The sequence below is a fragment of the Phyllostomus hastatus genome, unplaced genomic scaffold (genome assembly GCF_019186645.2).
Source record: "Phyllostomus hastatus isolate PE091 unplaced genomic scaffold, TTU_PhHast_1.1 phas_contig_948, whole genome shotgun sequence".
Lineage (NCBI taxonomy): Eukaryota > Metazoa > Chordata > Mammalia > Chiroptera > Phyllostomidae > Phyllostomus > Phyllostomus hastatus.
In genome coordinates, this window is record NW_025333993.1 from 1,402,979 (window position 1) to 1,427,666 (window position 24,688).

General features: G+C 53.1%; 1 protein-coding gene across 1 annotated transcript; it reads left to right on the forward strand.

The window, feature by feature from the left end:
* The first annotated feature begins 1,401 nt into the window (after nucleotides 1-1,401).
* LOC123828077 (PTTG1 interacting protein) lies at nucleotides 1,402-24,105 on the forward strand. Its single transcript, XM_045852653.1, has 6 exons — nucleotides 1,402-1,577; nucleotides 8,937-8,989; nucleotides 13,830-13,938; nucleotides 17,614-17,788; nucleotides 18,785-18,831; nucleotides 22,087-24,105. Exons 1-6 carry the CDS (start codon nucleotides 1,493-1,495, stop codon nucleotides 22,131-22,133), a joined length of 516 nt encoding a protein of 171 aa, XP_045708609.1. The 5' UTR covers nucleotides 1,402-1,492; the 3' UTR covers nucleotides 22,134-24,105.
* The last annotated feature ends 583 nt before the right edge of the window (nucleotides 24,106-24,688 follow it).

Consider the following 24,688-nt stretch of genomic DNA (forward strand, 5'->3'; position numbering starts at 1 on the left):
TCTTTGGGAGCTTATTCTGCAGGCTCTGTTCTCCCTCCCCCATCCTGCTCTCAACACACTTAAGGGGTCCATGCCAACTTCAATCCCAGGCCCTCCCGGGGCTCGACTTTCTTGTCTCCTTCCTCTGTTGGCCATGCGTACAAGGCCTCTTTGGTCCCCGTCCTTGCCTTACACATAAGCAGCTTAAGCAGTTTTCAGAAGACATGGGGCAGCCCCACCAAAGGGGTGCCATGCAGAGTCTGAACAGGGCGGAGCAAGCCCAGAAATGAGCATGCCTTACCTCCTCTCCAAGGTTACGCCTGCTCCCCCAGGGCAGGGGACGAGGGAGAGGACTGGGGGTATGGGAGGCAAGTGAATTTAAAGTGAGTGGTTTTTCCCTAGCCATCTCATGCAAGGAACCTGGAAGTCGTGGCTGATCCAGTGCCGTTTGCCCAAGCGAATTTTCATTTTATTTGAGCCAAACTGACAACTGACCAGGAAGCAGTATCTCAAATGCTCTGGTGAAGGAGGGTTTTGCAATTCTTTTTATACATTTGGAATTAACGGGGAAATGTAAAGAAGTTTACTTGAAGGTGGGAGAAAGCCAGGTGGGGAAACCTCTGTGATTGGATTTACAGGATCGTTACCAAGACCATGGGCTCCCTTGGGGGAGCTTAGCATCTGAGGGGTCTGAAAAGAGAATTACTCTGGCGTTTCAACAGTTAACCCAGATGCACAAGGACAATGAACGAGGCTTGCTTAAGGCACAGATAACCTTTTACTAAAGAAGTTATATGCCTGGGGAGTGACTACCCACCCTGATCATGAGTTAGAGATTTGGGATCAGTTCATCCTGTAAGGTTACTTTCCGTCACTGACTTAATGTAGAGTCCCTTTTTCCCTCTTGGGGTGGTGTTTGGGGAAGGGATGGTGGTGTGTGGATAAACAGCCAGAGATCAGGATGCCTGAAGCAGGCTCTGGAGAACTTGGGGGTTGGCGATGAATGGCCAGCGAGTGCGTCAGGGAACAAGGGTCCCCAGGACAGACGGGGGGATATGTCTTCCAGGCGGGGTCGGGCGACTATCTGCTGTGCGTGGCCCGCAGGACCAACGTAGGAGCGCTGAGGCACAGTTAGTCCCTAGGGCCACCTTCCAGGTCTTCTTCCCCATTTTAGAGTCCATTAACAGGCAGTGACCCTGGCACTGCCCTCACAGTTTAGCCGCGCAGGCGCACTGGCCCACAGCTGGGCCCCCTGCGCAGCGGCCATTCAGCTGCTCAGGCGCACAGAGCCCCGCCCGCGTAGCGCGCGGAGGCGGGGAGCTCCATTCACAAGGGAGGGCCCGAGGGTAAGGGGCGGGGCAAGCTGGCTCCCGCGGCTGCGCACACGGCCCGGTGCCGCCCCCCCCACACCCACTTCCGGCGCGAGTCTTTTTCCAACACAAGGTTCCTGGCTGACGGAGCGATCAGCTAAGCCACAGGCACGTTGGGGTCCGGCTGGATTTGCGGACCGAAGATGCGCTGGGGGTTGCCTTTCGGCGGCGCCACGCTGCTCCTGCTGCTCCTCCCGGCGGCCGCGGGGCAGAATTCTCCCGGAGTGGGTGAGGACGGTGGAGGGGGCTCCAGTCCTGAGGTGGGAGGGGGTGCGGGTTTTGGGGGTCCGGCGGGGAGACCTAGGGGGTGCGGGGTCGCCGCCCCACTCCCAGCCCTGGGCCGCGGTCTGTGGAGGTGGAAGACTGGGGCCACTCGAGTGTCCGGGCCCGCGGGTCTAACCGCTGCTGGAGCATCTGGAGGTGGCAGGCCGTCCCTTTGTCTTGGTTCAGCTGCTGCTGCTGCTGCTGCTGCTGCTGCTGCTGCCACCGCCCAGCGCGGCTGTGCTAGGTGGTCCAGGTCCGAGGCTCGCGGGTTTCCGCTAAGCCTGTGGGGTCGTCCTGTCTCAGCCCTGTCAACTCACTGAGCTGCACCACGACCCTTGATCCCCTCAGAAACAGCTCTTGGGTTTAGATTCGGAGTCGGGATTGCATTGTTAAAACTCAAGAATCTGCTGGAGTTCCACAGCTGGTCGTGGCTGGTGTCCGGGCACTACTCCACCGAGCAGGGTTACTCGGAGTTATTCCGGGCCTTAGGTTGAGGCAGGAGTTCCCAGTGCCATAGCGTCTGCCACTTTGAAGCAAGCTGATTCCCTTGTACACTCCGGAACAGGCCTACTACGCTCGTGGGCCTTCTGCATTGGTGTATCCCACTTGTTGTTAACCACCTGTGAGCTCCGGGTTGGGACCGCGGTGGTGACCCAGAATTTCCCTCTATCCTTAAGAAGCTGAGTTTCTGGGGAAACTGACCAAGAAACAAGTTGTTAGAGTGCTGGGTAGGAGGGAGGGTAAGTGAGGGGAGCGATAGTGGAGGAAATTGCATGACTCAAGGGCCAAAGAGTTGTAGAAATGAGTACTGTATTGCTGGAGGGTAGCTTCATGGGGGCTGGGTGATGGGGGCGATAGCCCCAGGGCCTGCGACCAAATGAGGAAGAGTTTGAGCTGAGATTAGCATCTTATCTATTTCAGAAATGTTTCAAGCTGGCTGCTCTGCTGTGTGTGGGGTGCGCACGTGACCACTAGTTGTGGGACATAAAAGCCCCAGCTTGAGCCAGAAGAGAGCAAATCCACGCTCCTCTGATTGTTCGTTTTGGGGCAGGCCTCTTTGTCTCTGTTTCAAGACCTTTCTTTACAAGGAGAATTGACCTGGGCCCAGCTTGAGGGGCCGGAATTTTTCTCAACTCACGTTAGCCCAGGCTTCGTCAAAGTCCAGTTGGCACAGAAAACACGTTTTCTCTTTGTGGCTGTGTCGCATGTTTGTTCCAGGGCAGGACCGGTTGAGTTTCTTCTGATTGACTTCCTCATGTAATGCTCTGTGTGTATTCGTGACATTTGTTAACGAAGCATCCAGGGCACTGCAGAGGGAACTTTTGGTCTAAGTTACGTTCTCAGCCGATGACGTGGGGAGTGGGACTTTTCAGCAAACAGAATGGATGTCTGCCAGAAGAATCTGATGGTACCAGAATGTCTCAATGGCCGAGGTCATGTGTCAGGAAATGCCCTGAAGTGCTGGGGAGTGAAACTTGAACTGTCATTATAGTATTTTGAATAAAAAGTAACTCCTTCTCTGGCCACATGACATGCACTTACTGTCAGCCCAGTGGGAGGCTGCTCTCTTTTGCCTTAGCTCCTGGTAACCCCACTTTTTGTCTCCGAGGTATGCCCCAAGTCTTGGGTCTCTGGGGAGCAAGCTGTTGTTTTTCTCCCCAGCGACATCTTGAAACGGGAGGAAAGGTGTCCTGTTGCTCAGGTGTTCACCGCCCAGGTGCCCCTGGGGTCTGCACTCGCCTTAAGTGGAGGGGGGGGCAGTGTTAGGGCACTGAGGTCCCCCCCTTCCCACGGAGTATTTAATTAGTGTGAGATGTTCACCGCTTGTCATACTGTAGGAATGTAAAGACAGTATTTAAAACATTGTGTCTTCCTTGTAAGGATGTTAGTCAGTGTTCCCCGGAGAAGCAGAAGGGAATTATTATGAGGGATTGGCTCACGTGACAAAGGAGGCTGAGAAGTCCTATGATCTACAAGCTTCAAGCTTTGAACCTGGCAGCGTGGCTCTGGTCCAAATTAGGGGGCCCGAGAACCGGGGGGGGGGGGGGGGGCGGCTGGCGGCGTGAGTTGCAGCCCAGCCTGAAGGCCCAGGAACCAGGAGCACTGATGTCTCAGGGCAGGGGAAGGGAGAAGTCCCAGCTTGAGCAAGAAGAGAGCAAACTCCCGCTCGTCTGCTTGTTAGTTCTGGGCCCGTCGACAGACTGTGTGTGGGGCGGGCACCTGCCTTCCCCGGTGCGCTGATTCAGACGCTAACCTCTTCTGAAACACCCTCACCGAGGACACCCAGAGGTGAGGTGTCACCAGCCTCTGAGTGTCCTTCAGCCCAGTCAAGGTGATAGATAAAATTAACCCTCCCAGGTATGTGAATTTTAAGCAGATATCACACCCATCCCAAACCAACAATTTCTACTCTCTCTCTCTGTGCGTTGCTGGAAGGGAGGTGTGAGGAGCTCACCAGGCATCGAAGATCTTGAGAACAATTTCATTATAATCGAAGAAATCTTCCTGTGTTCTAGGACCTCACTTGCATTGTGCACGGGGTCAGACTGCATCCCAGAGTTTCATCTGTCCATCTGGGGGAGGAATGACCTCAGGCTGGTGTCCTCCATGGAGGGTCCAAAGGAGCTTCATGGGGCCACCCACCTGCTCCTGATAGTGGGAGCTGGATTTGCGGGGGTCTGCAACTTCCTTCCCATTTCCCACCAAGAACTGGGGCCTTCTCAGCAGGGGATGGAGGGGTTCCTGTACGTGTGCACATGTCTGTGGTACTACTGCAGTCTTGACTCCTTTTTATGGGCTAGGAAGATGGGTAGGGCTCCCTTTTTTTTTTTTTAATCCTCCCTCGAGGACATATTTACTGATTTTACAGAGAGAGGGAGGGAGGGGGAGAGAGAGAGAGAGAAAGAGAGAGAAACATTGATTGGTTACCTCCTGCATGCACCTCGACTGGGGATCGAACCTGCAATTTAAGAATGTGTCCTGAGTGGGAATCGAACCTGCAGCCTTGTGGTGCATGGGACAACACTCAACCGACTGAGCTACCTGGCCAGGGCAACCGGGGCTTTTTTGTCTCAGTGAATTTTCCACCTTCACTTCTCACGTGAAGTGGACATTGTAGGCTCTGTCACATGCAGCATGGGCGAAATGCTTGAATGAGGGGCTTCTTTCACTGCGTGGGGGCGCAGCAGCTGCAGCCCTCTGTCCTGCTGTGGGACATAGGGACTGTAAAGAATATACTTCATTTGCTTTCTCATTTAAAAAATAACATACCTATTTACACAAGCCGGTGTATGTCCTTTTGTACTTCATCAGCTGACTCACCCGGAACTTTAGGAAAGAACTCGAAGTGGGTCATGGGTTAGCGTATCCTACAGGAGAAACCTTTTTGGGTTTTTTGTCTTTTCATTTCCAAAGTGACTGAGACATCAAGTTCTCTAATCGTTGATGAACAGAATCTTAAGTTGAAGATTTTCAATCATCAGATTTCAGAAGTCAGGACACTCACCTTCAGCAGTAGATTCAAGAAACAGCTTTTTTTTTTTTTTTAACTTTCTCTGGCTCTGAGCACACGGTTTTCTGTGTCCTGTGGTGAGAAGAGATGGCTGTGGTGCAATGAGACGAGGTACAGTGAGTGACTCTTGCAGAAGGCGAGAAGATTGGGGTGTTTTCTTTTTCTTTTTTTTTAAGATTTTATTTATTTATTTTTAGAGAGAGAAGTGGGGGAGAGGGAGAGAGAGAAACATCAATGTGCGGTTGCTGGGGGTTATGGCCTGCAACCCAGGAATGTACCCTGGCTGGGAATCGAACCTGCAACACTTTGGTTCGCAGCCCGCGCTCAATCCACTGAGCTACGCCAGCCAGGGCTGAGATTGGGGTGTTTTCAAGAGCGAGCAGAATGACGACCTTTCCCAGTTCGTCTAACATGATGTTTCTGCCTGCGTTGCAAACCTGCCCTGTCCCCGGCTGTACTGGGGGCTCAGGGAGAGGGCTGGGCAGTTCCCTTGGCCTTCCCCTCCCGTGCTTCTTGGTTGACTCATACTGGCCGGTGATCAGGGGCTCTGGGGCTGGACGAAATTTCTGGTATGTGCTTTGGAGCGGAGTTCTTTTCGTTCACGCGAGACCAGTTATCACCAAGGCTTTAAAGATGAAAACTCCCGTGCCACATCAGCCCCGCTCCCTTTTGCGTCCTTTATGCTGGAAGTTCTCAAAAAGGACTGGAGAGTGGCCGTGTTTGGCAGTGTACAGGTTCCCACCGAGCCTCCCCGGCCCGACTCGTTATTTAGAAAACGTTCAAAGCTGCGGAAGTAGTTGTCGAGGAAATACCTAGAACAGTGAGCTTCTGAATCTCTCTCTGTTCCCACAGCATGTGCCACGTCTGCTCTGCCACCCCTTCTCCCTGTCTGCTTGCTCTGCCTTTCACAGACCATGTGAGAGTAAGTTGTGATGTGACCTTTCACCACTAAACTCTTCAGGATGTGTCTCCTGAAAACAAGGACATTCTTTTACGCCACAGGTATAAGGACCAAAATCTGGACAATTACCAGTGATATGACACTTGAATGCTTGATTTAACACATGCATCCTTGTACACAGCTTGCCAGTTAGCCCAGTAATGTCTTAGGTTCCTCGTCCGGCCCTCCGGCCCCACCCAGGCTCCCATGGTACCTTTAGATTTGTTTCTTAATATCTCCCCCTGGACTCGCTTCTCAGTCCTGTGTTTTCGGAGAGCTGCTTTGTGGAAAGACCCTCGGTTCGGGCTCATCTGGGTTTCCTTTGATTCGACCCCGATGCGTTTCAGCAGGATTCAGCCGCTCTGACTGTCCTCCCTCACCCTCCGGGGGCACCTGCTGTTACTTTGTGCTCTTATCGCATGGTCACACATTGTACTGGTGATACTTTGATCCCGTTCCATGCGCTATTTTCTCAAGGTTAAGTGACGATGAAACTGGGGAGGTGCCACCAATGGACACAGTGGTCTTGGAGTCCCTGTTTACTGTGATGGTCACAAAGTGGAGATGCGTCCACCTCTGCTGGTTACCTGCTCTGTGTTTATCTACTTTATGTCGGTGGGAAACCATAGCCAATTCAAGAGGTCAGAGGCCACTGCTGTCGTTCACTGGGATGTTTAAATCGTCCCAGTTTGACTTAAAGTAGTTTAAAAATAAGCTTCAAGACAAACTCAATAGCACACCACTAGAGGTGCTGAAAAGACTACTATTTAATAATAATTGCTGCAGAATAGCACACAAAAGAATGGGTTTTCATTGAAAATAAAACAGGATTTTATTTAGAGAAACACAGTGTGGAAGAACCAAATATTTCAGAGTGAGTCCCACTTAGCAACCACAGTGACTAGAAATTGTAACTGGAAGCTAAAGCTCTTTCCCCTATTATTACGAAGATTGGACAGCACAGTTGAAAGGGTAGGATAGTGAACACTCATACGTGCTCTCATCCTTCACATTTTGCTGCGTTGCCTCTGTCCAGGCTTCTTCCCTGTGTTCTTCCGTGGGAGCATTTCGAAGTCAGGTACGGACATTGTATGCTTCCCCCCGTGCTTCCTTGTGCACCATTAACTAGAGTTCAGCATTTGTCTTTCTTTTTTTAAGATTTTACTTATTTATTTTTAGAGAGAGGGGAAGGAGAAAGAGAGGGAGAGAAATGCCAGTTGATTGCATCATGCACACACCCCAACCAGGAACCAAACCGGTGACTCAGGCATGTGTCCTGACCAGGAATCGAACCTGCAACCTTTGCCTTTGTGGGGCAGCACCCAACCAATTGAGCCATGCCCGTCAGAGTAAAATTTGTCTTTTCTTGAGATAAATTGTGCATAGGTGAAGTGCAGAAATGGTAAGGATGCCATTGGATGAGTTAACAGATCTAACCTAAAAACAAAAGGCCTTTCAAAGTGAGAGGCAATGAGCATCTGTCTGAGCTCAGTAAGAATAGCTTTCCTGGATGCACTTACCCAGGCAGAAGCCCGAGTTGCGTTCCCATTGGGAGACGGAAGCAGTGGGTACGTATGAGAAAGGGATGGGGAACAATCACATCGATAGGAGGAAGGCACTGATGTTGGTGCAGACAACACAGCATAGTGACATTAATTCTCAGTAATGTTTTTAATTTCCAGTCCAGACGTCATAATACCTGCTTGCTTTGCAGACAGTTTTTTGAGACACAAGGTTGCTCAGGCCCAGTGCACAGGTTATCTTCCCATTTCAACATTCCTGAGATCTGGGAAGGAATACGTGCCAAACAGTGCTCCTAGCGTGGCAGCTCCGGCTCCATCTTCAAGTGGCCTCATTTAGAGTATTGTTCACAGACCCACCCCTGTTTTGTGTATACGGTGTCCTGCTTTTTAATGGCTGAGTAGTGTTCCATTGTATGACTACCGGTTTGTCTGTCCATCCTTTTACACCTGGGCGCCTGGGCTGTTTTCAGCTTTTGTCTTTTGTAAATAAAGTTGCTATGAACACTCCTGTACGTATGTCCTGTGGACGTACGTTCTCATTTTTCCTGAGTGAAATACCTGAGAGTGGAATTGTGGAGTCATAGGGTAGGCAAATGTTTTTGTTTTATGGGGACGTGCCAGATCAATGTTTTCAAGTGGTGGGGCCCCTTTGCACTCTCACCAAAACTCATATGAGAATCCCCATTTGCTCTGCAGCCTTACCAACATTTAGTATTGGCAGTCTTTTTAATTTTAGCCATACTGATGGATGTGAAGTGGTGTATTATCATGATTTTAAGTTGCAGTTCCTGGTGATTAATGAGTTTGTGCAGAGCTCCTTTCAAAGCATGTGTTTGTTTTAAGGGATGGGGTGGGGTAAAGAGCAGCTCCCTGATTACATACTGGAAATGTTCCACTGGCACACAGATTCTTGGTGTGGGGTTTGAGCCCTCCCTGGAGCAGCAGTGCTGGGAGAGTCCCGGGCACCCTGTAGGACTGCGGTCAGCTTCTCCCGTGCATGCTGCGAGCTGGGGCAACGGGCCAGAGGGCCGAAGCTCTGGCCGTAGTCACGTGGGCCTGGCACTGATGTGGCCTTTGCTTCTAAAGAGTGTCTGCTGCTGAGCTGGTGGCCTCAGCCAGCTAGTGGTCCGTGGTGCCTGATGCTGTGGCTCACCTCCTGAGGGTATGCTGAGTCACCTTCCCCCAGAAGATCTCCATGGGCGCGACATGGGTGCTGGTTTTTGTGCCTGCACCGGGGCCCAGTAAGGCCCGGTACCTGGAGAGGACCCGTGCGTCACTCACTCGTGCACCGGTGCCCTCCTGGCTGATTCGCATGATCCTCGGTGATTCGGTTCTTCTTTTCCCCACAGCTTGTTCCCAGAACACAAACAGGACCTGCCAGGAGTGCCTGAAAAATGTCTCTGTAAGTAGCATGTGGTTGGAAGCAGGGTCCGTTTCTCTACGGGAGGGTCCTTGGTGTGTGTTAAGGGAGACGTGGGGTATTTTTGTGATGGATATTAAATGTCATTTTAGCCTTTCTCGGGCACCTCAAGCTGTCCTATTAACGTGCATGTTAATGTGCATATGTAACTCCTGAAACAGGTGTGGGGGTTTTAAAAGATGTGCGCCAGGCCTGTGGCTGGGAGCGTGTGTGGGCTGGTGGGGAAGCCTCAGGCCTCCCTGAGGTGGCAGACGGGCATTGGTGAATGGTGCTGTTCAGAATGGGGGTTGTGGGGACAGAGGAGCAGGTGGGACGAGTGCTGGGCCGAGGGGTCATAGCTACCCGTAATCAGTGACTGTTAACCTCTGACTAAGGCCCTGTGTTGGTGTCATTAGCCCTCAGAGGCCCGTTGGGGACAGGGATTATGACTCCGTCTTACAGATGGGCCCTGACTGTCCCTAGCTCACTAGTAACAAGGTAAGCCTCACAGCCGGGACGTTTTGATGTTCCTAGCTCTTTCAGGTCCCTGTGTGACTGTGAATAAGAGGGTCAGAGGCCCGAGGCTCATGGGGGTCAGCTCCAGGGGGGCCTCTGTCCTGGGATCCTGCACGTGGATGTGCTCAGCCTGTCACCCGGGAGAAGTAGAGAGTGACATGTGACGCTGGGGAAGTTTCCCATCATATCTGGCTCGTCTCAGGGCTTGTGGGAACAGCACTACTTTGTTAGGGTCCTGTTGCTGCTCCCAAGCATTGCCTCTCCGGGCAGCTCCCGATCCAGAGGCCCCTTGGCTGCGAGTGTGTGGCCTCATTTCACCGCAGCACTGTGTGGTCAGCACCGAGGACTCAAGGGAAGCCGACCCAGGGTGGGGATGGCTGGGAGAGAAAACACCCTTTGTGGGGCCTTGGCCTGGGGCTCTGAAACAGGCTGCCTCTCCCCTCTGGTCAGGTCTTCACGTGTGTTGGAAATACACAGCCTGTGTTTCTCTTTCCCTGGCACTGGGGTTTAAAGACACTGGGCGGGCCAGGAAAGATGTGTCACATGATTACTGCTCCAGGACGTGGGCCAGGCTTTTACAAAGCATCGCGCCCATGAGGCAGTGTTGTGGGTTCCAAACCCGTCCTGTGGGTGATAGGGCTTGCTCGCCCCGGCCAGTTAAACCGGAAAGGACGACCTGCAGTCGGGGTGGCGGTGCGGCTGAGCGTGGTGCTCGCCTCCCCTCACAGCCACGTCAACACTGTAACCAAAATGCAGAACAGCTGTCATTCAGAACCACTTGAAATCTAGCCGAATGGAAGTCCTACGACTGGGGAATAGAAGAAAGAGCCACATCGAGACGGGAAGGACAAATAGAGAAGTGGACTGGGCTGGCCCATCACCCACGTGTGGTGGATACAAACCAGGAGAGCGTCTCAGCTGTGGAGATCCTCCCTGAGGGGTGAGGGGTTCCAGGCCCCCCAACCCAGGGTTCCAGTGCTAAGAAGAGGAGTCCCCATCATTTCTGGCTGTGAAAATGGGTGGGGATTGAGGCCCAGTGAGACAGAGGGCTTCTGGATTCCCAGGCAGTTCCTCTTAAAGGGCCTGTGCACGGACTTACTCCCTCTGAGCTCCATTCCAGGGGCAGCAGCTCAAAATGCGCCAGAGCATATGGGAAGTCTGATGTCAGGACAGGAACTTGAGTGGTGCCACGTTCTCCCGGACAGAAGCACTGGCAGAGTTCATCGTCGGCGGTCCTTTCACAAGCCGTCCCCCACCACGGAACCGGCAGGTTGGTGCCACATTTGAGACCGTCAGCCTGGCTCACACTCTGCCCTGCTTTGGTGGTTCCCTGAGGCCCCGCTTCACCCCACTTTCAGGTCCACCCAAGCGGTTTCCAGACAAAGAAATGTGTCCCAAATGAAAAAAAAAAAAAAACAGAACAAAATTTCAGAAAAAGAACGGAACAGAATGGAGACAAGCCATTTATCAGATGCAGAGTTCAAAACACTGGGTACAGGGATGCTCAGTGACCTTAGAGGAAGAGTAGAACTTAGAAATTCAACAAAGATACAGGAAACAGACATGAAGTAGAAAACATACGGAAGAACCAATCTGAAATGAAGGAGACAATAACTGAAGTGAAGGCTCCATTAGAGGGAATCGACAGTTCTAGGTGGAACAGAGGACCAAGTCCGCAGTTTGGAAGATAAGGAAGTAGAAAGCGCCCGGTTAGAACAGCAAAAAGAAAAGAATCCCAAAAAATGAGAATATTATAAGGAGCTTCTGGGACAACTTCAAGCAAACTGACATTTGTATCCTGGGGGTGCCGGAAGGAGAAGAGAGAGAGCAAGAAATTGAAGACCTATTTGAGAAAATAATGACAGAAAACTTCCTTAACTTGGAGGAGGAAATAGACACACAAGTCCAGGAAGCACAGAGTCCCAAACATCCGAAGAAGCCACACCAGGACACATCACAATTCAAATGCCACAGGTTAAAGGCAGAAGAGAATCTCAAAAGCAGGAACAGAAAAGCAGTTAGAAATCTACGGGGGAGTTCCCGTAAGACTGTCAGCTGTTTTCTCAACAGAAATGTTGCAGGCCAGAAAGAAATGACAAGAAATAATTCAAAGTGATGAAAAGCAGGAACCTACATCCGAGATTCCTCTACCCAGCAAAGCTGTCATCGGGAATCAAAGGACAGATAAAGAGCTTCCCAGACAAGAAAAAGCTGAAGGAGTTCATCACCACCAAACCAGTATTATATGAAATGTTAAAGGGGCTTCTTTAAAAAAAGGGAAAAAAATCATATGAACAACAAAATGGCAATAAATACAATTGCTATCAAAAATTGAATCTGGAAACCAAGATTGAACAAGCAGGACAAAAACAGATTCATACCGACAACATTTTGATGGTTGCCAGATGGGAGGGTGTCGGAGGGGTGGGTGGAAAAGGTGAGGATTGAAAACTACAGATTGGTTGTTACAGGACAGTTACGGGTGTGTGCAATATAGTACAGGGAGATAGTCAATATTCTGATAACTATTGATGACGTCAGATGGGTTCGAGATTGATTGGATGGTCACTCAGTTCTGGAACGCCCAATCACTGCAGTGTGTACCTGAAACTAACGTCATGTATGTCAACTGTAATAGAAAAGTAAATAAAAAGATAAACTGGACAGGAGCTTGTACGGCGGCTTCAGGTCTTAGCATTGACAACACTGAACTGGCTGGGGCGGCTCTTGTCCTCAGGGTGGCATTTTCTTGGTGGTGCCTTTTTTTCAGCACCTGCAGTTTTTCTACTGGAAGTCATTTCAGCCATAAAAATGGCTCAGGGTCTACTGGCTTTTCATTTCCCAGAGTACCTCTGTAGGGGTGTCCTGTGTAACCCTCGCCTCTCTGGAAGGAGGCTGGGGAGGTGCAGGTGAGGGGTGGGTTCGGGTCACAGTGGGATGGGCCCTTCATCCGAAGTCCTACCCCCACTCTGAACCCGGGCAGATCCACGCTGCAGCGTGCGCACGGGCGTGTGGGTGAAAGCAGGGGGCGGCCCGCGAGGCTAGGAGTGCGCAGGAGCTTCTGAAAGGATGTGCAGTGCCTGGGAGGCCTGGCAGGGGCCTGCGCAGGTTGGTTGGAAGGGAGGCTGAGGGCATTCTGTGCTGTTGGGGTCACTTGCATTGTTCGCCACGGCGCACTCTGTCATTAATCCAACCGAAACGACCACCGCAGCTCCTTACGGCTCTCTGTAAAACCATCATGTAAAAATGGAAAATTAGACATTTATGACTTAAACCCTTTGAAAATGGAAGATTTGCCAAAAATCGTTAAGCCAGAACAAAACACTAAAACACAAGATATCCTCAAACCCTTTATCCAAAATAAAAAGGGTTTTCCTGCTGTGTATTGAGTATGCTTAACCATTTTAAACACAACCCACTAAAGTGGGTGTTATGTAAAGAGGCCTGGGGAAGCCCTTGCTTTAATATTTTTCTAATAGCTATTCCCCCTAACCCGAGACAAAAAAAATAAAAGTACCATGACTTTCTAGCCTATTAAAAACTCAAAGGAAAAAAAAACTCCATAAAACTATTACCTTTAAAATCTAAAATAAGCCAAGTCACGCTTCCCTTGTTGCTGGCGGCCACGGGCGCCCCAACACTCTGGGGTGAAGGTGCTGTCCCCGCCCCAGACGGCCTCTCCGCTGACACTGTTGGGGGCTCGGGAGCTGTTGTGGGGTTCCAGCTCTGAGGTTCTGGCAGGGGCCTCTGAGCCTCAGTGCACCCTCCTTGAGAGGGCCGGAGGTGGTTCTCACTTGCTGCACTTGTAGGGGTCCGAGGTGGGGTCTTAGCACAGAGGTGGCCGTGGTCACAGAGGATCCCTAACAAATACTTAATGGGCTCCTGCACATGGGCCGAGAGACCGGCAGCCCAGTGTATCAGGAGGCGATGCCACAGCAGGGAAAGCGGTGAGGGGAGAGGCGGCGGACGTTTTGAGCAGGTTGCTCAGGGTAGGCCTCAGGAGGAGGCGAGGGAGCGACGTGTCTCTTGGGAGGGATGTTCCAGGCGGGAGCAGGCCCTGCAAAGGCCCCGGGCAGAGAGCCGCCTGGCATCTTTCAGGACTGACACAGAGGCCGTGTGGCCATTCAGAGTGCCTAATGGGAGAGGTTTTGGTAACATGGTTCTTGGTGAGCAGTTGAGCCGCTGTGTTGGGGTGGGGGCTGAGGCCATTATCATCCCCCAGGGGTGAGCAGACGGGGGTGGTTGATGGTTTAGGGGATCGAGTCCTGGGCGGTCTGGTTCTTTGGTGTTCGCGTTGAATTTCTAACATCTGGTGTTTCTCTCTCAGTGTCTTTGGTGCAACACCGACAACACGTGCCTGGACTACCCGGTGACAAAAATCCTGCCGCCTGCTTCTCTTTGTAAGCTGAGCTCTGCACGCTGGGGCGTGTGCTGGGGTAAGTGGTCACTTCATCGGCTTCTTGCAAAATCAGCGCAGGTTTGAAGATTCTGATTGTGCTCATAACATAGGCTGCCAGAAAACAAACCGCAGCGGTTCTCGGGTGCTCCCAGCGGGGGGCGGGGAGCCAGCGAGAGCTGGTGGTGTCTCACAGAGCAGCCGAGGGTCCGTGGGGATCTGGAGGCCCACCTTCAGGCTGCAGCCTTGGCTCCCAGATGGGTCTCCGCGCCCTTGGGGGTGGTGAATTGAGAGCTGTGTTTTGGGTGGCTGATGTAGGTGGTGTCTGTGCGCCACCGTGACATCTGCGGTTCCTGCAGGGGCTCCGACTTCCCAAGCAAGGGACACCCTGCTCAGCACCGGCACGGCACGCCTTTACCTTTTCTTGCACATCCCTGTTCTGCGTATGGTTGGTACCGGTGTTCTTGCATCGGAAGTCGGCCCTTGTGAGATTGCAGTTGTTTCCTAGTTTGCCTTTTACGCTCGTTTGTGGTGTATGTTGCTATATGGAACTCATTTTTAGTGTAGTTAGTTGGGTTTGTTAATCCTTTCTTCCATGGCTTCAGATTTGGGGTCGTACAGGGCCGCTTGGAAACCTGCCTAAAGGACCGTGGTTGCCTTAGGGCACTTCGGTGCTTCACTTTGTGTGTCTGCAGCTTATCCCTTGTTCATCTGTCTGTTTTCGAACTGATTCCCGTCTTAGAATCCATCAGCCTCCGTCGGAAATAAATACTTGTGGTGTCCAGGCCCTGGGGAATCCAGGAGTGTGTGTGTGTGTGTGTGTGTGTGTGTGTGCACGTACCTGTGAGTGGTTGCAAGGTTCCTGCTGTGTGGGCATGCACACATATGTGCCTGTGCCCTGTGCACACCCGTCACATCCACCCAGCTGGCGTTCTCTCTGCTGCCCTCGTACCAGAAAGACCTCACTGGGCCTCACTGCCCTCTGCTCCCGTGTTGTTGGCTGTCTCTCCTGCGTGGACCCTGTTCTCGCCCATTGTTTCACAAAGCCCGCCCCTGGACCAGGGGACCCTGGGCGTGTTGAACATGAGCTGTTTAAGCTGACGGTTAACTTCTGACGGGGTGCAAACATGTCAAGGCTCCCTCTCTCCCTCTGCGGACCACAGTTGGCATCATAAACATATGTACATCTATTCGGTGAACCTTTACCTAAGGACACAGGTGATCTCCCCTCAGGAGAACACACGGACCACTTCTGGCACTCTCAGCGGTACTGTCTGGACCCCGTGGGTGACGACGGGGCTGACTTGCCATCGGCATAGGTCAGTGCCGCCTGGCCCTGCCCTTCACGTAAAGGAAAGCCTGTCCTGCCTTCTCTGCCCTCACGCGGCAGTGTGCGTGTCGGAGGCCTTCCTCGTGCGCTGTGTGTGCCCGTTTGTCTGTGAGCGGGCAGCGTTCACAGGTGTTCCTCCATTCTGCTGCCGAGGGACGTGTGGGCTACGTCTGCAGCGCTCTGTGCACGGGGCATTTGCGTAGGCGTGGAATTGCTGCCTCACCGCATGCACTGTGTTTGGCCGTAGTAGGTCTGCAAGCATCTTTGCAGAGCGGCGTACCAGCTCATGCTCCTCTGAACAGTGTGGGACTTCCGGTTGTTCCACGTCCCTGCCAGCACTTGGGCACTCGGTCATCTTCCTCGTAGTGCGTCTGGTGGGTGTGAGCGGTGCCTCTGTGGTTTCCGTGTGCGTTTCTCTGAAGGGTGCTGAGCTCCTTTCCAGGTGGTGTGCAGTTCTGATAGTTCTCTTGGAAATGGAAGCCCCTCCCCAGGGCCTGTGGGGATGGTCAGACACGACACCTGGCACTGGACGGATGCGATCCACAGCCGTTTACTCACCTCCCGTAGTCACAGCCCTGGGGGAGGGAGGGGACCTGGGAATGAGCTAGAGGCTGCGGGAGGAGGCTCTGCAGTAACAAGAGGGTGTGGTGTGTGGTCCGACTGAAGATGAGATGTTGAGCAATTGCGAGGGCGGACAGGGAAATGGCACCTGCCACTCAGGTATGAGCAGAACTCCACCTGGTTCCCACAGTAAGGATGGTTGTCTGGCCAGGGGCCTAACCTGCGGGAGTGGGCCGGCAGGGGGACTCGTGTCTGGGCCACTGGAGGCCCCCTGGTTTCGCCAGCTGTCAGAGCGCGCTTAACGCCAACATTGGGCCTCACACCATGGGGGCTCCGTGGTCTCACGGTTCGGAGTCCCCTCGTCCGGTTGAGGCAGAAGTCTTTTGGGACTTTAATTGTAATGACCTTAGAAATCTGTGTTTGCTTGGAGAAAAATGAGGTCTTTGTCGATTCGAACCTTTGTTCAGAAGCAAGGGTCCCTCCCCCGGGTCATCCCTTCTGCCTTCAGTGGAGTGTCATAGATCTGCCACACACGGTTGACAGGGAGAGGGGCCCAGGGTTCTGCTTCCTGTCAGTGGTGGAGGATCTGTTTTTAATTTACAACTGGGTTTAGCTGCGAGTCAGGAGAGCTCTCCTGGGGGTGGGTATACCTTAGAGCCAGCTGTCTTACTGCTCTCGTTGGCTTTTAAGGTTGGTTATTACAGGGTTCCTGAGTCAAAAACGACACCATCTGCTTGCGAAGGTCTCCTTTCTAATAACACCTGTTACTACTGTTTCTTGCGGCTCCAGCACTCTAGCGCAGGTCAGAAAAGGCAAAAACGCGTGCTTAGAGCTCAGAAGGAGTCGGTCAGATGTCACACCTATTCCTGATTGTACAATGACGGAGCAGGCCGTGTGCTGGCGGGCAGCCAGTCTGAAGGTGTCGCAGGCCCACACGGGCGCGCGGCAGGGTGCTCGAGGGGCACAGAGCGCTCGCCTCTCTGTCCCCGAGGCGGACACTCGCTTCCCAGCCTGACCCAGTCACAGCCAGGACACCAGTGAGGTCAGAGGTCATCAGCCCCGCGTGGTGGGCGCTTCCACCTCGTTTTCAGGAAACCAGTAGCGCCGCTCTGGGGCGCGCACAGCGTGGAACCCGCCGTGGGCCACGCGGCCGTTCAAGCCTCTTCGGTGGCTGTTGTAACCAGAGGGTTCAAAAACACATTCACGGAAGAAGTACTGATACTAGAGTTCAGATGGAATAGAAAAATAGTGACTAGTTTTACTTATAAATCCTGAAGAGAAAGTAAAAGATGGTAAAGCTTGTCATAAGTTTGTCTTTGTCTCAGAAGTTTTGTCTGGACAGAAAGTTACAAACTCATTTGACGCCATTCAGGCAGCCGCTTCCCACCCCCTGGGGGAGATCACCTGTCCCCCCGCCTGCTGTGGTCAGAAGGTAGTGTCTGTGAGAAGTAAGTAAATGCTCTTGACCTTGACTTAAATAATCAAATAGGCTGCATCAGGCTTAAATTTTGTGCCTGTGAATTTCACAACATTAAGACTTAAAATGTTTTAGGAGAGTCCAAATACACAGCCGAGTATTTTCTTTCTGGTTTTGTGAACTGTCCTCGGGCTTGAAACCTCTTTTCAGTGTCCGGGGGTGGGAAAAGCTACCCTGAAGTCCAGGTCCCTGGTTCATCGAGGAATGTTGGACAGCACGGCCGTGCGCTATGAAAGGCCTGCTCCACGGGTGCGTCCTCACCCTGACGCAGCTCCCCGCCCGCCTGGGAGAGCGTGTGGTCCCTCGGGGTGTCCTGCCCTGACTCAGCAGCCCCTGTGTACTTGCAGTGAATTTCGAGGCGTTGATTATCGCCATGTCGGTGATCGGGGGCCTCATCCTCCTGGCGGTCGCCGTGTGCTGCTGCTACTGCTGCTGCGGGAAGAAGAAGAGCCGGAAGCCAGACAAAAGCGAGGAGAAGGCCATGAGGGAGCAGGAGGAGAGGAGGATACGGCAGGAGGAAAGGTGAGGCCGCAGACGCGTTCCCACTGGGGAGGGGCTCCCTCCTCCGAGGGGACTCAGACCGGAGAGTGACGTCGACAAGTCACGAGTCTTCTCCATTTTTTAAACTGGGAGTGTGTGAGTGTCTGTGGGTTTTTCCAGGTTGCATGATAAAGGGTGGGAAGCTATTTATGTGGGGACCAAGCCGGGGGCCACGGCCCGTCTGGTCGCAGGCCTGCCACTTCCTTGTCTGTTCCCGCCAGTCTGTGACATCCGGGCGGCTGGGCGGCCAAACCGTCCTGCTCACATCTTGGCGGTGGGTTCTCAGCGCTGCAGGGCAGGGGCCTGTGAAGGTAGTTTGTCCAGCCTTCACTTACGAGCAGACCCAGGCTCAGAGAGGCAGGGAAGCGTTTGGCTGGGTCTCTTGTCTGCCTGGGGCCGAATCGGGTCTTGTGCTGGTGAACGGCACTGCCCTGGTTACGGAGCATTTTGGTGGGTGTGTGATGCCATCATAGGACGGCCCTTGGTCACTGTCTCTACCTAATAAGGGACACGGTTGTGGCTCGGGGAAGCACTGACTTGTCGGGATGGCAGCTGGTGCGGCTTAAGGCTGGACAGGTTTCCAGGTCATCACCCGGAAGTCACGTGTCCCAGATAAAAACTGGCGTTGGCATGTTCAGAGCCATCTTCAGAAACTCGCATGAGGTTTTAACCGGTCACTGCATTTTCTTTACACAAGAAAAGAATTTTAAAAAGCCAGTATCGGACACTGGGACTGCATTTGTTGAAAGGAAGAACTGAATGGCACGTTACTGGAGCAGCCGCAGAAGGCTGTGCCCCCGTCACCTGGCCTGTCCCAGCGGGAGTGTCACCTGATGGCCCAGCTCAGCCCCCACGCTGCTCATTCTGGGAAACAAGAACAAAGCACAGCTTGTCCGCTGCGGGAAATGAAAGTTGCTTCTTTTAAAATTACAGCGTATTTCAGTGCTGAACAAGGGTTTTTTTTTTCTTGTTTTTTAGGAGAGCAGAGATGAAGTCGCGGCATGATGAAATCAGGAAGAAATACGGTAAGAATCGACTGAATCTCTATTTCAGTTGGTGAGAAATTGCTGCTAAGACATCTTGGTCATTGTTGCTGTCCCATGAGGCGTAACCGTAGGACTCGGGCCGTGGGTTCTTCACGGGAACAGAGAGACATCTCCCCTGGCCAGCCAGTTCGGCTGGTCAGAGTGTCGTCCTGGTACACCAAGGCTGTGGTTTCAATCCCCAGTAAACAGATCGATGTTTCCCTCTCTCCCTCTTTCTTCCTGTATCTCAAATCAAGAAATAAAAATGAAAAAAAAAAAAGAAAGAAAGAGATGTCTCTGCGGGGAGAAGGTTATTCCAAGTGGTGCTGTTGTGAACTAATTGCACTCGGTGTCTTGAAAGGTGAAGCCTCGGAATACCTCCTTCCCAACCAAACTTCTCCACCAGCGCTCGTGGGCTGGTGGGGTGTGGGCCATCTCGGAGGTCCGCTGTCGCCTCTTTCCTGTCGTGTATCTTGTTTGCCCCGCTGTGGGGCGAGCCTGCAGATCTGTAGGGGGCGAGTCTGGTCTCCTCCCTGTATTCCCCGCACCCCGGGTTCACCCCAATGCCCACAGTTTGAGCTGCGTTCCTTCTTTAAGGCGTCCTCCAAAACTGAGGCCGTGCAATCCTTTTCGTCTTTCCCGGGTGCTTTGTTGTGGTTTGGTTTTGTTTGGACACATGTGGGGGGCAGGCAGGGTCTGGGACTTTTCCTTTTAGTGTTTGAGAACATTAGGTCTGCTCCTGACGTGTTCGGGCGGCTGCCCTCTGTGGACAACAGAGCGTCAATGCCCCGCTCACGACTGAGCAGCATTGCTGGAAATGATGGGCGTGGACTTGCCTGGCCCGTCCTGAGGCAAGGCCCTCCCCGATGACAGCCGTGGGGCTCGAGCCCTCAGCCACTGCACCTCCCTTGACCTCGTGACTGGGGATCCCGTGGAGTGGACCGCGCAGCTGTGCTGAATCCTAAATCCCATCAGGAACGTGTCAAAATCTTCTCTGACTGCCCTGACCAGTGGGCTCAGCTGGCTGGAGTGTTGTCCTGTACCCGAAACATTGTGGGTTCGATTCCCGGTCAGGGCACATCCCTAGGTTGTGGGTTCAGTCCTCGGTCCAAGAGCTTATGATCTTTGGTCCGGGTGCATACAGGAGGCAACCAGTCGATGTTTCTCTCTCTCCCATCCGTTCTCCCTTCCTCTCCCTAAAAGTAATGAAAAATGTTCTTGGGTGGTGATTAACAAAAAAAGGTCTTCTCTGATTAAAGTCCTTAGTGTGTATAAGAAAACCCTGATTCGGTGGCATTTCAGGGTCCTGCGCACGAAAGCAGTAAAATCCTGAAGGGTCAGTTCTCTGATGGGGCTGCTGGTACTCCGGGCTGCGCACGCTGGTGCAGGCGGCCCACCGGCCGGACCTCCTCCTCACTGTGCGGCCTCTCCTGAAGGACACAGTGGGTGCTGTGCGCCCTGGCTCGGTGTCGGGCTGTGGTTGGCCCTGGTGGCCTCCAGGGGTTGGTTCTGGGCACGAGGCTGCTGCCCCGCCTCTTGCTGCTGGGTCTCCTCTGATGGAGACAAGCCATCCGACGGCTGGTAGACCCTTTTCCTGTGTTTTCCCACCTCTCGGCCCCCTGGGTACTGCTCCACAGGCCTGCAGAGTCTCGTGAGGTCAGGGTCTCCACTGTCTCTTCGCCCCCCAGCCGCCGTGCTCTTCCTGCCCACGGCATGGACCCCAAGTTGGGCCTTGTCCATCCCAGCGCAGGTGGTGACGGGCTCCCGTGTGGGCGCGCTTCCTTTGTCCCGTGGCCGCCGTGTGTTGCCCGTTCCCCTGGTTCCTTAGCGCGGGCGCTCCCCTGTGCCCACGGAGTGGTGGTGTACACTCCGTGGCTGGGGCAGTGGTTTTCCACAAAAGCGAGAAACCTTGAAAGGAGCTTTCAGGCATCTGATAAACATGAACATAAATAAAAGACAAGGTGAGCGTGAACACGCACACACAGCAAAGCACTTTCCGTGGCCAGGCGCAGGAGCGTGCGAAACCTTGAGCTCCGTGGCGCCCCTGCTCTCGGTGTGGCGAGCCTGGTGGGCCTGGGGCCAGGGCTCCGGGCTGTCGCTGGAGGTGCCGCTTCCTGTAACAGTGCACTGAATCGCTTCGCTTCTGCCGTTTCCGTGGGGCATGTGGCCTTTAATTGTGCTGGTGAAGTTAACGCGTGTGCCAGTTTGTACGAAGTCCTTCGGATGTCCCGGACTTTGGAAAGCCTCCTACTTGGGATGAGGCCCAGGGGCTCCCAGTGGTGAGGGGAGGCGGCACGTGAGTGCGCTCAGTTCAGTCAGCAGGCAGAGCACCAGGGCCGGCAGAACCCGGGTTTGGTTTCGGAAAGCCTTTGGTTTCCAGGTCACAGAGCAGTTTTCCTCTGTTTACCCTCTGAACTAGAACCTGGCTGCAGCCGTTTCCTTGCTGCAGCACGTCCTCAGCTAGACCGCGTGCACTTGGCATTTATTTAGTACGTGGTAGTTCTTGACCGAATCTGCACGCGGCCGACGGGAGGCCCGAGGCTCCTGTCCTCCTCCGACACCCGCACCCTTGTTGCAGCCCCTGCCTCTTCTGCTGCCACCTGCCCCCAGCCCCCCCTCCCCCCCTGCCCCCGTTCTTATCCATGCCCCTCCCTGAAAGACCCTGCAGCGAGCAAGCATGTGGCCGTGGCTCCTGGTGATTTTGGTGTGTAGTGCAGGCTGCTAATGGCGGGGCGGGAGTGGGGGGCGGTTCCACATGCAAAGAAAAAACTCCCAGTCTGGGTATTTAGCACTCTAGACTTATTTTTATGGTTAAATATGCATTTTGCTACAGTTATGTCATAATGCTTGACAGCTAAATGAATGGTGGCCTTATTTTTTTGTAGCCTTAATATTAAAAGGTAATCAACATTTATAAGGACAAAGTAAGGGGATTTTTTTTCCTGTATAAGATTAGTAAGCCATGATTGGAAGAAATAGTGGCTTTAAATTTCTTAACTTTGAGAGAATCAGCAAATAAATCTTTATTTCTTGGGATCCGGTTTTCTTACAATTACTGTTTGGGGTACATTTTATTTGTTTTAAAGTCACTGTGCTGTAACATGTGGGAAAGGTTTGGTGTGGCATTTGAGTCTGCGTAGGCCCCCCCCCATTTTCCTCCTGGCCTTAGGAACTCTTCATGTAAGACGTAATTGTATTGCTTCTTGAATTTCGTTTCCTGTGGGCTGGGTGTAACCAAGGCCATTTTGTTTCCAGGTCTGTTTAAAAACGAAAACCCCTATGCCAGATTTGAAAACAACTAGAGCACGCTTCCTGCCACGTCAAGCAGTCCTGGAGCCACTCCTGGGGACAGCAGTCTGCCGACCGACCTGGCTGCCCCCTGACCTCGATGACGTGAGCACGGTGCAGCCGCCCCGAGAGTGGTCCTGTCCTTGTCCTGTGAGCTTCTGTGCCCTCTTCTGTTTCTGTATTTAGTCACTCGGGATACTAAGCCTGGGAAGGGAAGGAGGTTGCTTTTGTTCCTGCTGTTCATCTGAGGGGGAGTCGTGCACCTCCCACTTCTGGGCCTGCAAGCCCCCTGCAGGCGGACAGCCCGCACCGCTAACGCCCCTCCTGCCGCGGCCCTCCTGCCGCGGCCCTCCTGCCACGGCCGTGGCGGGCCTTCTTCCCACCCGCCCGCCCACTAACAAGCCTCACACAGCAACCGGGGGCGTCGTCCTTACCTGTGACCTGGGGGGGTTGTCCAGTCCCTGGTCTTTTCCCCCAAAGCCACAGGGGTGGGTGCGCCAGCTCCTGCACGTCAGAGCCGGTGCTTTCTGCATCGGGCCCTGCGCTGCAGCAGTGACCCTGCCTCCTGCTGCAGTTGCGATGAAAAGCATCGAGGATGAAACTCACCTGAAATCTTTTCAAAAATCATTTCTGGATTTTATTTCCCCATCCAAGAGATTTCACGGTCCATGTTCAGACCGCTTCTTGTATGATTTTTAAATTCGTACCTTCACTAGCACGTGAAAATTCCTGTCCAATGAAAGCCTGAATTGTAAGGGGAGTTTTGACACAACCTTCCTAAGGCGGTGGGCGGGCGCTGCCGCGCACCAGCATGCCGCTCGGGAGTTGCGTGCCAGTGCATGAGCTGCCCTGCTCGTTCTCCTTAGCCCCTGACGGCAGTTGCAGGTCCCGGGTGAGTCGCGTGTCCTGTGAGGAGCCCTCACAGGGTCTCTGAGACTCTTCCTGCTGTCGGACTGTGTGCCAGCCCGCAGGAGGAAGGCACACGCCCTGGGCCACCCCTCTGTGGGGCTCTGCACTGGGAAGTGGGGTGTCCAGGGCCAGCCGAGGGAATCTCCACACACTACACAGACACACTGGTGGCTGTCCTGCTTATAGGATGGCTCCGGCTCTGAGCCACTCTCCTTTGGCTCGGATGTGTCATGAGACTTGCCTTTATAAGTGGCTCCTCATAAAGTCATTGGCGGCCTCTAGGTGCCCTCTGGCACCCTGTATGCTGGTTCCATTTCTTCCAGATCAAGAGACGCAGCCTCAGTAATAGACTGAGCGCGTGGCAGGGACAGCAGCAGACGATGAAGTGACGGGAGGGGAGCACCCTTTCTTAAACCCGAACACACTCCCGCTGCCGCGTCTCTTTGAACTGGAAAAGCATTCGGCTCCGGGAAAGTAGGCCAGCAGGCACAGAAAGGAAGCCATGCGCTCGCTGTTCACACTCCTGCTGCTCTCGTGCCGGCAGACAACGTCCACGCGCAGATCAGGACGACCAGAGCGGCACGCCGGGTCTCTACAGCGAGAGCCGTGCCAGGAATAGCGTTTCCACAAACCGAGAGACTAACTTTGGGCAGAGTCTGTAGTCTTTCTCTCTCTGACTTCTTGGGCATTTCACTGCAACTTCAAGTATTACTAAACATTCCTTAGCGTTTTAAAGCGGCCTTAAAACTTTGACTTAAGATTCATAGAAGAAACTTTGTAACCCACGTTAACGAACTTTGTACTTCATGCAGTAGCTAGTATGTACGTAAAACCACTCAGTGTAGGTTGCTGTGCTGAAAGCAGAGGTAGGGATCGTTAAATACAGTGACTAATCTTTCACGAGACATGGAGCCCTCACCAGGGTGTCTGAAAGGCCATCCCAGTACACATGCTTTTCTCTGAAATAGTACTGAAAGCAGCTAGAAATGATAACCTCAAGAAACCATAAAGTTTGGAGTGCCTTAATTTGTAACCACTTTCTGGTAAATGATTGAATACATGCTTTTACTGAATATACTCTGTGTTCCTTGTGCTTCATTTCTCAGCGGTGTTACGTCAGTATGCTTGTGGGTGCCCCTCAACCAACAGTGGGGATACATCCCGGTAAACTCAGTCTCGGTTGAAAGTATAAGTCGAAAATGCATGTCATACACCTATCCTACAGAGCATTAGACTCAGCCAGGCCACCGTCACCGTGCTCAGCACACTCCGACGAGCTTGCGGTTGGGCTAAACGGTCTGACAGTGAAGACAGGCGCTGTGTGTATGGTGTTGCCTGCCCACCCCGTGGTCACACAGCTGATGGGAAGCGGCAGCTCACCTGCTGCCCAGCACCCTGAGAGGGTCACACCGCAGGTACTAGCCCAGGAAAGGCCAGAATTCCCGATTTAAACTATAGTTTCTGCCGAATTTGTATTGCTTTTGCATCATTGTAAAGTGGAAAATTAAAAGTCAGAGAGCCATCATAAGTTGGGGGCTGCCTGTACTCGGAGACGTGGGGCAGTTAGCCTTTCTGGATGAAGACAGACTTCTGGACCCCTCGTGCGGTGTGCAGCACCCTCAGCTTTCACACTCAGGGCTGGCAGGGAGCGGCCGTCTCG